The sequence below is a fragment of the Aythya marila genome, assembly GCF_965140915.1.
Source record: "Aythya marila genome assembly, chromosome: 2".
NCBI lineage: Eukaryota > Metazoa > Chordata > Aves > Anseriformes > Anatidae > Aythya > Aythya marila.
In genome coordinates this window covers 107,271,939-107,285,483 of record NC_139043.1, presented here as the reverse complement: position 1 = coordinate 107,285,483, position 13,545 = coordinate 107,271,939, and the positions used below count along the sequence as shown (strand labels likewise).

At 38.1% G+C, this 13,545-nt stretch overlaps 1 protein-coding gene across 1 annotated transcript; it reads left to right on the top strand.

Annotated features, from left to right (window-relative positions):
• Positions 1-840: 840 nt before the first annotated feature.
• On the top strand, positions 841-11,846 carry CLUL1 (clusterin like 1; the record flags this gene model as incomplete). Its single annotated transcript, XM_082754818.1, has 7 exons — positions 841-943; positions 2,279-2,427; positions 4,930-5,097; positions 7,010-7,454; positions 8,719-8,856; positions 10,319-10,533; positions 11,679-11,846. The coding sequence occupies 7 exons, from the start codon at positions 841-843 to the stop codon at positions 11,844-11,846; spliced, it is 1,386 nt and encodes a 461-aa protein (XP_082610944.1).
• Positions 11,847-13,545: the final 1,699 nt, after the last annotated feature.

Genomic DNA, 13,545 nt, shown 5'->3' with positions numbered 1-13,545 from the left:
GTAAAATGTGCAAGTGACTGTAGAAGTAAATCCAGGATATAGATAAATCCCGGCTCTTCATTTACATATGCACTTGCAGCTGATAATTGCATCTTCCAGAAGGCTGCACTGCCTAACAAGAAGGAATGTAAACACCATGTTTACCTTATGAGATGAGGACTATAAAGTGTAATTGCATGGTTTCTAAAAAATAAACCTTTCTTAAACCTTATTCATGTAACTTTTTTGGGGAGGGAAATATAGTAAAAGTCTTTTTTTTTTTTTTTTTTTTTTGTTAGGAATTTATTTCAATTGCTGCTGTGTTTACTTATAAAATGATCTAATTGCCAGCTTCTTAGCACACCTATTACTGCCTTTGCTATTTTAAGTATTATCCTGAAGGACAATGAAAGCAGTCACAAATTTGGAGATAAGGAGGGGAACAATATTCTAGAAATTTCCTTTTCAAAACCTAGCAATAATGTTTAGCATGGATTTGTGTATAACATGAACTAACAATAAAAAGAGTAAAAAGCTTTTAGTGTAAGAGAAAAGAGACAGACTGAGCTTCATAATCTTCCAGTTTTATATTTTTTGTGTCCTGGTTCTATTACACCATTGTGTAAACTCAGTGGAATTGATCTATTAGTATGAATAAATAGAGTACGAATGAGGTCACCTTTTTACTCGTGTTTTTACTAACAGTAGGAGTATATTATAGATCTGAGAAACCATACTTAGAGAGTCAGAGACAAAAATAAAGGGACTTGTATTATGCTTAGTAAAAATTACCTAGGCATTTGGCCATCACAAAGATCCTTATATCTAACTTTATCAACCTGTTTTTTTAACAGAAAGACCATGAAGTCCTCTTGGGTATTTCTAATATATGTGCTCTGTCTGAATGGTCACCAGTGTGCACCGACAAGGCAGGAGGAAACAAATCTCCGGGAAAGCCTCAAGAGTATGTATGCATTTCTTACGGGGGGTGTGCTGGAAGTCCCTGGGCCCAGGTCTCCATTCAGGCTTGCCCTGGTGCTCTTTGACTTCCATGCTCATTGCAGTCAAGAGATCTGTTTTCATGTGTGGAGCTTAGAAACTGTGATATAGCTGAATTTTGCTGAAACAAAGCATCCACACGAACAATGGGGAAATAAGAACAATTGAGTGAGAAACTAAAGGTATTAACAGAGAAGCCTCCTGTGACAAAATAAACTATTTACATTTTTATAGGTTATTTGGTCCTTCATAGATCATTAGAGTTTAAGCTGAACCCAATGTTCAATCCCACTGATTTTTGTTTGTTTAAATAACCTTTGCAAATGTTTATTCCAGAATTATATGCTTAGCTGGAAAAGATGATTATTAAAAATAATTGAAATAAAATGACTTAATTTAGGAGAAAAAAAAAAACAACCCTACAACAGATGTTCTGTGTATACTCACCTCTAAGCATAGCTTTACTGTGTAGGTATGAAGCCCAAGAGGATCAGCCATGAAATATTCCTTTGCTTCTGTCTATTTTAATAGTACTTCTGTGACAAACAAAATGTTAGAGGAGGGGAAGAGAAATATAATGGAATAAATGAATGACATATGCTTTTGGCAGTCTCATGGTAATGTGCCCTTTACTTGTTTTGTATAGCTCCAGTAATATTCAGGGTATTTCTACACAGGGAACAAATACAGATAAAGAATTTGCACTCATGAAGAGATTCAAGGTGCAACACGGAGACCAGTCTGGCCTTTCACCAAAACTCTATGGGTGTTACCTCACAGGAACTCTAGAGATTATATTTTTTGGAAAGCAGGTTGCAGGCTCCTGTAATCTACATTTTCAAAATATATACTCTCAAACTCTCACAGACTGATTTCAGATCAAAAATAAATATATAGGTTATGTCAATAAGAAACTAGTGAGCAACCCTTGGAGACACCCAAAACCCAGGATGAGGTCCTGAGCATCCTGCTCCAGTTGACCCTGCTTTCAGCAGGTGGGTTGGACTCAGTGACCTCCAGAAGTGCCTTCCAACCTCAACTATACTGGGGTTCGGTGATCAGAAATGGGACAGCCAAGTATATAGCTGATCACTGGCAAAGACTCAGAGCCCAAACCTTAATTGACGGAAATTGCCTTGGCTGCATGTTATTCAGCACTCACTGTCCCAAGGTTTGGCATTGCAACTGTAGGGAAACATAAAGCTGGTTTGCTTTCCTTTGTCATCTGTGTGTGACAATTTGTGCTAGTGCTAAAATTGGATTAAGCCACTCTATAAATTTATTTATTTATTTATTTTAGTGTTATCTGAAGTTGGAGAGAAATATGTAGATGACGAGGTAAAGAAAGCTCTGATTGGTATTAAGCAGATGAAAATTATGATGGAAAAAAATGAAGATAAGCACATAGATCTGATGAAAACCTTGAAGAAGAGCAGTGAAGAAAAACAGGTAAAAAGTGCACCTGTTTTGTTGTTGTTGTTGTTGTTGTTGTTGTTTTTTTTAAGTTATGGCTATTTTTAATCAAAGATGAGGCAGGTTGTACATGGACTTAGCCTACCTCCTGGAAGTGATATACATGTATATAGCATGCTATTATGCTAAGGCCAAAAACCAACCCAGAAAGGATCCCCTGGAGTCTCCCTTTTTCTGTGAAGAATGCAAACCATATTGTATATGCGTTCTGAGGAGCATACATCTTTTTGTGCAGTCACATAGCAAAGCCAGGGGTGATGGGAAGTCTCTGCTTCTGCTTTTTCTCACCAGCAGAAGAAAACTCTCACAGTAGGTCTATAGAGGTTCTCAGTGTATGGATCTTTGAACCAGGACCTGGGCCAATGGACATTCTTTCCTAGCCTGGATTGATGCTTCTAAAAAAGTTAAAGCATTAGTTCACATTTGCCAATTTCTTAAGAAAGAGGTTGTGTGTTTGCAGGAATCTGGCATATTAAGGCTTCAGTTCTGACTGAAGCTCTCAGACTGCACTGGAGTAAAGCATTGAATGAGACCAACGCCTGTGTCACTGGTGCCTTTTCCAGATTTTGTGGTTCTTTCAAAACCTAGAGGTGAAGAGTTTACATCTTTCCTCAGAAACACAGCTTCCTAACTGAGTGCCAGTGTTAACTTTTCCCTTGTGGCTGAATGTCTAAATCATTTCTAAAATGAAAATAAAAGAGCAAACAGTAGACAAAATGCAGCTAAGTTACCACAAGTTAGCACGTTACGTTGTCTCAGCCCATCCTGGTTGTAAGTTAAAACAAGTCATCTGACACCATCCTTCTTGAGATTTGTGTTCTTGTTCTTCTGCAGTTGTTTAGTGACAAGAAGCAGCCTAGGCATAGTCAAAGCTGGTGGTGACCACCATGTGAAAACACAGATGTTCTGCAGTAAAAGGAGCCATGAAATGCTCTACGTGGACTCAAACATTATTTAGAAGAAAGAACTTGAGTTTGTAATATCCAGCAGTGTGTTGAATTCATTTCTTTATTGCTTTTATGGTTCATTTCTAGAAATCATCTCTTTCACCAAATGAAGACCAAGGCAACTACAGGCAGCTTTGCAAAGGTGTTTAGTGCAGAAAGTCTGGCTGCTCTGCCCTCCATGTCCCCTCATACACTGCAGGCCTTAAGGCACTTCCCAGCTCGCTTTACAGACTTCAGACCTTCAGAAAAAAAATTATATTGCTGCAAATAATAATGCTCTCTAGAGAAAGAACAGGGGATTAGAGGAAATCCTAATGTCCTGGTGCAATGCCTAAGCTTAGAGCAATGTTCTCAGATGATCCTGTGAAGTGGAGAATACTGAATATTTAAAAAATAATAATACAAAAAGATCTTAACTATTGCTTTCAGTGAGCTTGAAAGAAAATTCAATTTTGGCCCAACTTGGAGATTATTTTAAACTAAATGTATTAGCAAGTCAAAAAGCTCCTGGTAACTTGATGACATCTTTAGAAACACCACTATGCTCCCATTATTGAGTCCATTGTTGGTTCTTACTGGATGATTTCATTTGCACAGAATTTATCCCCAACCGCAAGAGTTTATAAAACACTGAATAAATATATTTAGAAAGATCAGAAAATAATTAAACATCAAACATGAATAGCAAAATTACTAGCTCCACCAAGCACTTTCTGACAGAAGTCTTCTTTTCTCAGAGACTTTTCTCTATTGAAATACTTCCAGGAAGGAGTAAGTCTGACCCATTAAGTATTTCTGTCATACTTACGAACAGCATGAAATAGTGTTTGGAAACCTAAAGTATTAAAATATGTTGCACTGGAAGAAAGAAATTTATGATGTGCAATCTACTTTAACAAGAATTTTTCTGTCTTTCCATTGTCCAGTCTATTCTAAAGTGCTTCTTCTAATCATTGCTCAGCTTTGTGCTCTACTGGATGAAGAATGATCCAGTAATTAGAAGCAGCATTGCAAAATGCATCTTGTTTCCATTTGGTGTGGAAGAAGTACCTCACACTTCCACAAGGGGGGGAAGAACACCCCTCACTACAGTTTTTGGATTAGTATAATCACAAACAGAGGAAAATACATACATACTTTTGGATACTTCTGCATTAGAGAGGGAATTTATGTATGGCAAAGACCTAGCTTCGTGAAGCATCACAGGCCCTTAAAGAACAGAGCAAAGTAGCAAAGCGGACTGTTTTATTTTGTTTTGTTTTTCATAACCTCAAAGATCCAGGTTGACTGTAGAGATCTGTTTGGTTTCGTACACTGCACTCTCTGAATGTTAGGAAAACTCTGTATGGAGAAGCTTTTCAATTTCCCCTTCCGTCCACGTGTGATTGCAGCTGAAGAGGCAACACACCCCAATGGTTAAAGATTAGAAAAAAGGAACAATAAATAGGCAAAATGAGTGATCAACATTGGGATAAGTATTCAGGATATTAATCTGAAAATTGCCATCAACTGAATCTTTTTTCTTATTCAGGAAGCTTTGCGAATTATGGATGAAGTAAAAGAAAGATTAGAAGAAGAAGAAAGACAATGCCAAGTATCCTTGAAAAATCTATGGGATGAATGTGAATCTTGTTTAGAAAGTACCTGCATGAGATTTTCTACAACTTGCAGACGTGGTGTGTCAACATTTAGAAGCAAGGTAGGAAGAAATTTTGTATCTGGGAAATACTCTTGAATCCACACACCAGTTTTGGAGAGAGCACTTCCCATTTTCTCAGTGGCCAGCTCTTTCAGCTATATCAACTTACTAAAATTAATTTGATTTGGAGGGCCTGGAAATGTGAAGTTATAAAGCACAGATTACATTTAATTACATTCATTGAACACTGAGCTAAAGTGAGTTCTGTGGCACCCTGGCGTGGCTCCATGGGCATTGATTATTCCTCTGGTTCCCAAAGAGTCACTCCAGATATACAGTGATGTATCTCACAGTAGGACTTGCATTAAGATGCTCAATAACTGTGAAAAATACCACATAGATTCTCTGTGTTCCATATGATAATCAGAGTTAAAATTGTACATAGAATTAAGAAAAGTCCCCATGGAAAAAATAATCTCCTTACACAATATCGTTTTTTTCTATATTTAGGTTATTCTATATCTACTCTTTAAGTAACAAACTGCCTTTAAAGTATTTAATTGTTTTTAACAGAAGAAATTGTTAGGTTTGTTAATTGTTAGAGAGATTCCCCAAGTTCTACCAGAAAGAAAGTATGCTTTCCTGGCTGGGACATTATTACAAGATTTAACAAAACTGTATTTTTTATTATTATTATTATTTGGGCATATGCTTTAACTGCAGCTTAACAACAGATCCTGCACAATTGTTGCTACTGAAATGTTAGCCAAGTTACCTAGCTTTCAGATCCCCAGGCACTGAAAAATATGCTAATTGAAAACTTACACATGGTGTGTCTCGCATGTGAGAAGTTTTAGATCAAAAGTGTTTAGTATTTGTGCGTATTCTTAAAATTATTCAAGTAAAAGTGTGGGATGTATTAAATTTAAGCCTATTGGTGATTATTTGGGATTTTTAGATATTAATTCCTGATGTATCACCTGGAGTTTCAGGAGTCTTTGGGTGTCAGGTGGAAATCCTTGCAGTAAAACATACACTGCACCGTCACTCTCTTTGACACTCTCAATAACTTCTCCTGTGAGTTCTATGATTTATTTGAAGCATTCAAAGTGAGAAATGTGTTGTGACCTAAATCGTGTTTAAAAAAAGAGGACAAAGACTCTAGCTGTGGCTGATGACACACAGGAAGTGGGGGCAATACAAGCTGAGGCTGATCCTCCAGCATGGATTCACAATGTACCTTCCCCCTAGTTCTGCCAAAATGCCTGTCAATGTATACATGTATGTATACACATATGTATATGTGTACATATATATTTGACATGGTGCTTCTTAACCCTTACCAGTTTTCTAATGCCATAAATTGTGGCTTCACAAGGCAGTGTTTCTGCTCAGGTGAAGGCATTATGTCAAAGTGGGAAGCAGGGAATGAGCAGCTGAGACCTGGGAAATGGGAACTCCACGAAGCAGAGCTGTCACTCAGTCTCCTCCATCAGCAAACCATGGACTCGAAGCCACTGATTTATTGATTTTAATGGGTTTGGTTTAGCAGAGGAATTTGAGCACTTGGCTATTGGTGAGAGGCAAGGGTGTTTACAGATTACACTGAGAACAACTGCCTTCTGTTCTCTACATGACACAAAACTACCACAGAAATATTTCCAAGATAAAGTCCAAACTGTATGTTGGATAAAACCCAAAAACCAATACTACCTTTGAGCCTCAACAGATTAAAGGCCAACCCTCTTCCTCCAGACCTGATTTGGAGCTAATAATTTAGACTAAATGTACTTGCACTCTTGAGTCTAATATCTTAAATTACTTTGGAGAATTTGCTGTGATTTCAGTTGTAAGAGAGTACATTGTTGCTATAGGTATTTGAAAAAATAAAAAAAAAGTTTAGAGCCACTTCCCTGAGAGATGAAAATTGTTAAATTGTCTGGCAGCTAATCTATCTCTTTCTTACATTCAGGTCGAAGATTTTTTGAGGAAAATACCTACGCTTATTTTTACTTTTCATGAAGATCAAGGAAAAGACATCCAGGTTAATGAAAAGCCTGAGAAAGAGGATACCCAGCTAGTAAAAATGGAAGATTTATTTAGCCAACTATTATCAGACATGGGCTCAGTATTTGACAGAAGTTTCATTTTTTTCAAGCACATGCAAAAAGAATTTGACCAGTCCTTTCAAGCGTATTTCATGTCTGATCTGGATTTGAACGAGTCCCCCAGCATGCCTGCTTTACCCGAGGATACTACCAGAAGTGATGGCTTACAGAAAGACTGGGGCATACCAGGCTTCCTACAGACAGTCTTTGATTTCAGCAAGACAGTGTTTGAAGGTGTCAGTGAGGTGATTACTGAAGCATTCAATGAATACAAAGATAATAGAAGAGATTTGACGGAACAAGCCAAAGGCAAGTGTTGGAAAACAAAACTCAACTGCCTGGTCGGTGACATCAAACCTCTCAGGATTGCTAAACTATAGCTTGTGGCTCAGTCCGTGGCATGTTAATGTAAGACGTGGTATGGAAGCTCTGGAGGCTACCTTGGTTAAACAGGCATGGGCCAAGCATAAATTCATTGGATAAATTAAAAAGAAGAAATCACCTAGAAACCTCATAGAAATATTGAAGTGGAACTTATGGGTCCTACACAGCCTAATTTTCGTGTTATTTCTCAAAATGTTTTCAGGAGTTCCTCAGGAGCTCTTGAAGTCATGGCAGATGCAGGTTTTCACAAGGCTGACTGACAGGTCTGATCTCAGCCTTTGTCAGGAAGACTTATGTATCATGCCATATTGACGTGTCTCCAACTCTAAAAAGTCAGGGTAATTCTGCGAGATGTCATGGCATATCCCTGCCCTTGCCAAATGACATTAAGCTCTGCCAGACAGCTGCAAGCCCTGCCTGAAGCTACTGGTGCAATGTAGTGTACCAGTCAAATACAAAACAGCCACGGGATTTCCCAGTAACCAGAAAAACACTGGGCATAGCTTTGGTTTAGGTGATAACTCTCGATGGAGGAAACAACCCTCAGTCAACCTTTAGAATACAGATAAGCTTTATCTTTCCTATCTTATTAATGAAAATTAAAACAACAACAACAACAAAACCAACAACAACAACAAAAAGCAGTTCAAATACATGCTGATGCCTATCTATAAAGAGAGCACAGTAAGGATATGCAATAACTCTGAGTGGGAGGTGGCATAGTCACTATACAGTCATCAGAAAACATAAATTGAAGCGATTCTACAAAAGCAATTTTTAATTCTTCCTGAATCACGACCCATGTTACCTTGGTACTGTGCTCTCATCTAGCTCTACACAATTACAAAACATCCTGATTTCTAAAGGTCAAACAGATCTTATCAGAATGCTCATGCTGTAAAAATGGTCTGTGGTAATATTAAGAATTGTTTGACTATCAGTGGGAAATACATTACCATGCCTTTATAAGGGAATTATATGAATTCCTTGGAAGAAAACAGGGTTTACATCATCTCCTGATTTTGACTTCTGAATGTTTAATCCCTATTTGTTGCTTGGACTTATGCCAGTTATTTTGGATTCAGTGCAAAAAGTATCTTTATATAATCAAACGTAATAGGTAACAAATGTGTATTTATTAAGAACCTAAACTTAATGTCGGTCTAAAAATACTGTAATTTTGCCCTAGATTCTGACAGAAGTGGCATGTTCTCAAAAATTGTGTCAGGACGTCAAAGAACTCTGTGCAAAGAGCTTCGAGAGAATTCCTCTGGATGCACACGGTTTCACGAGAGATGTCAGAAATGTCAAGACAATCTTTTGCAAGGTAAATACTCTCTGATTTTCTGATTTATTTCTGTAATGTGTTGGCCATTGGTTTGTATATCTTGAGGCTGTCATTTTCTACTGTGTTGTTTCCATATTTTTGGAATTAACAGTCAGTCACTGGGTTTTTACTGTAATTAGGAATTTAAACACCATTAGTCATTCCAGATGATTTCAATTACCTTTCCCTGCTGTCTCCACACAGTGTCAGTATAACTCAGTTGTTAACATACTGCTGGAGGTCCGAAGTTGAACACAAAATACCTATATACACTGTGAGAGTTGCCATCCTACAGAGGAGCAAGAGATCAGGCAGCAATCAGTCCTGCCTGGGTGCACAAGTGCTGAGCAGAAAGCAAGGTGAAGCTGAAACTCCTGACACTGGCTTCTCCTGCAGGCAACCAGACATAATGCCAGGCAGCATTAGCTCCTCACAAGGAAAGCAAGCACTGAAGAGCTTGTAAAACAGGGCTGACATGGCGAATAAAAAGGGGCGTGCTTCTCAATATGTAAGAAGATGGCAAAGCTCTGGCATGCACTCTCCATGGGCACCTGGAAAAAAAATCAGACTGTATCACACAGAAACACTGTCAGGACTCCCACTGCAGCATAACATGCCTGTGTTTCCAGAGTTATTTATGCCTCAAAAGCCACAGGAAATACTTAAATCCAAATATCTTCAGAACATCTCCAGCGTTGCAGATTTAAGTGATCCAATGACACATTTTGGAGAGAGCATTGGACCATTTCCATCTCACTAAAAATACCTTTTTGTCTACAGCTGCTTATTACACATACCAGTTCGTATCTGTGGTTGCTGTGCTATCAGCCTGAAGGTGTCCCTTGATAGTCCTATTTGATAGAGACTAAATTGAATGTGTCCATGGTAATTCTTGCACAGGAATAATATAATATTACTGTTTAAACTACACATTTTACAAAAGAAAAGAGAGAGCAATCCTCAGTCACATACTAATGTTTAGCAATTGTTAGATAAAGCAAATTAGGCCTTAACACTCAGCAGGAATACTAACGTCAGGAATTACAGTCTTCTAATAACCCATACACTTGGGATGGATTGATAAATGAGCAATTAAAAAAGAGATAACATATTAGGAGATTAAGAAGTTGCTGAAGGTAACTACCAGTTCTTTGTTACTATACCCGACAATCTATTGCTATGTGATATGATACAAACCTTAAAGTACTTGGTAAGTCGTTGTAATGCAGCAAATGGGATAATTAATCCATTTAGTCATTGTAAGCCTAAACTAAAGCTACCAAAATAGGTCAGCAAGAATTAAACTCTTTTATTTAGCATTATTTAAACACTAACCCAAAAATATGCCTCCTTGCTAGCCTGTTTTTGTAGTTTTCCTAGATTTCTGTGCTTTAGATAGAGGAGGCCAAGTAGAAGACACATGACTTTCTGTAAGCTTCACGCTGGCTGTCTTTCTAAACAGATTGCCCAAATGTTCCTGAACTGCACATCAAGTTTGATGAAGCCTTTAAACTGGTTAATCTCTCTGGCGAGCAGTACGAGCAGATTCTCCAGATGGTTCAGCGCCATACAGAAGACACTTCCTACTTGTTGAACAAGATGAAAGAAAGATTTGGGTGGGTCTCTGAGCTATCCAATATGACCATTGGACCAGAAAACATTTTCAATATAGTTAAGGTAAGGATTATCTACTAAAGGGAACTATTTCACAGAGTTGTCTTTCACCTATGCCTTGCTCACACGTATGCTCTTGGGGATTGTGGCTGTTTGCATATATGTAATTTTTGGTCTTTACACTGGAAAGTTCCTACTCAGCTTGAATTTACATATGTTTGATAATCCCTCAATGAGCTGAAACTCCAGAGATTAGAAACTATTTTCCTCTAAATACTTTTATTTGGATGGCTGCCTGACAGGCTAACCCAAATCATCTCTAATAAGAGCAAATTGATACTAGCAGCTTTGGCTGGCCTCGGATTCCCTTCTTGGGCAAATTTCACTGTACCAGCCAGTAACACATCCTTAATGGATCACTGAATATACGTACCTGTCTCTACCTATATATCCCAAAGCACAAAGAAAGCAACTGCTATGCGGGTTATTGCAGTGGAAGCTGCATATCATAAAGAGCAGCTGTCAATATTGCAGTGAATACATCATGATTAACTATACATTGCCCACAAGAATACAGTCAAGGTAAGTTCAATGGATTTTACTGGGCAGGGACAAATCCCGTTCTCCCTTTCAACTCAGAAATCCAGCGCACTACTATTGATACAAGAACTTTATACAAAATAATTGTGTAATCCACCAACACCCCCCTCACACCCCCTTCACCCCAAAAATCAGGAACAAGGAGATGAGCCATATTTAAGCACTCTTTCCCAACCAAGTCTGAGCTATCTGCTCAGGAAAATAAAGCTACAGAACTAAGTCTGGTTTAGAAAAACACATGGGAATGAGTAATTTCAACCATGCACACTTCCTTTTGAAATTAATGGAACAACTCAAACGTAAGTTTTCATTAAGAGATCAGAAGCTCTTTATAAGCATAGTTCATGGTTTAAATATTAACTTACAGTTGTTAAACACGGTCTTGCAGTGCCGTGTCACCTCTTCCTGCTGCTTACAATAAGCTTTGGCATAAACTGAAGACACCCACTGTCTTTTCAGAACAAAGTAATTTAAAGAAAGTAGACAAGTTTAAAATATTCTTTGGTTTAATCTTCTCTTATTAAAGATGGAAGGCACAGTCGGTGTAAACAAAACTGAAAGCACACAGCGGGTTGTAGTGTCTAAAGTACTGATTTGCTGTCTTCTAGGTGGTACCTGGGGATCCCTCTGGTGCAAATGAAACTGTGGTAGATGTGAATATTCTGACTTCGCCTACTTTCACCATTAAAGTTCCTCCCAACTTAGACCCACAGAGTGCTGAATTCATTGAATACATAGCTGGAAAAGCACTGCAACTATACAAGCAGAATTTTTAAGTGGTAAGTTCATTCTCTTCTCCTTTTATAGAGAACACAGTTCTTCATAAGAGATGTTTACATTGCAGTAAACATTAGATGGAACAGAATTCAGCCATGGTATGTTCAAGACCATCTCCTTAGAAACAATGTATTGATTGAGAGACAAACACAAGTGTTACAGAAAACAAAAACAAATGCTCAATGTTCCAGCCTGCAAAATGCAGACAATATGATATTAAAAGACTTCGCTTATTTAACTGTGAAACCCTCGATCTTTAAGTAACATCTGGGATGAGGTAATGTAATGACAAATACTCCATCAGAAAAGAATTGCCTTGCAACCACAGTCCAGAGCTTTGGCATCAGACACCATGTCTTCGCCTCCATTAATCAAGTACGAACTGAAATTACCACTATTCATAATGTTTTTTTTATTATTATTTTTATTATTTTTGGTGGTGTTTAAGAGCATGCTCCATGTTATTTTTGACAATAAAGGACTGAAAAGTTAGGGCCAGCATCATGACTTGAAAGAGGCGCTTTGCAATAAAATTTGCACATTAGCAGTGCTGTGCTCAGAGTAGCAGTTAACCAAGTCTGCAATTTGACTTGTAGGAGTGTGCAGAGGAAAATCCTCCCCACGGCCTTCTAACCATTTCTGTAGGAATTGCTCATGGAGGCCTTGCTCTGTGTTTATGAGATTTCCAGATGGGGAGGGAGGAACAAGGCCAGAGAGGCAGGGGCAAACATTGCTTCACATTATCTCACCCCATGGGGAAACTCTAGGAAAGATAGTGCGTTTTTTAGGTGATATCATGCTACTGGTGATACCATGCTGCCGTGGGGCTAGCCACAAAACCTGGAGGAGCTCTGTCATGCACAGCTCTGGCAACCACCAGTGCTCACAAATGGCAGTCCTAGAGGCTGGAGCCACAAGAGTTGCAGACCTACAAGCACTGCAGTGTCCCACCGATGTGCTGAGGAGGCACTAGACTCAGAGATGGCTCCTCTTCAGGTCATTGAGCATCTGACAGCCTCATCTCAGCAAATAAAGCTGGGAAGCATAACCTGAAAGTGTGTAGAAGTCTCTGAAGGAACATAAAAAGGAAGAAAAGAAAATGTCAGTGTTTTTTTTTTTTTTTTTTTTTTTACTGACTGTCATTACTTGAGGTCAGGCTCACAATTTTTAAACAGATGAGAGGTCCTCCATCAGAGAGGCTACAGTGGCCTGGCCTGCAGAATTTAGACAGAATACAGTAAGCCTCACCACGAATTTTGATTAGGTTTATGTTTGTGAAATTATATTAAATTTAAAATACATAGTTTTTAATATTTGTAAGCATACAAAATTCTCCCACAGTTGATATACAGTTTGCCTTCAAAATACTCTGTAATTTCTATAGTTATTGATAATATATACTTTTTCAGATCACATAAGACTAACCTTCATGCCCTTATGATGACAAAATTCATTTCTTTAGTCTGAATATAATTTTTAGCCTGAATTGCCTGTGCAACTCATCTTTCATATGCATTTCATACCCAAGAAAAGTAAGTGGCGTTAGTTTCCAAACTGCAATACCATTTTATGTTCCGTTTGCACAACAAATTCAGGGTACATGAAAGTACGATGAAAGAAAAAACAAAAGCTCCACAAGGAAATGGGATGCTCCACAAGAAGTGAAAAAGAGAAAAAAATCCACTTTGGCCTGTTTTT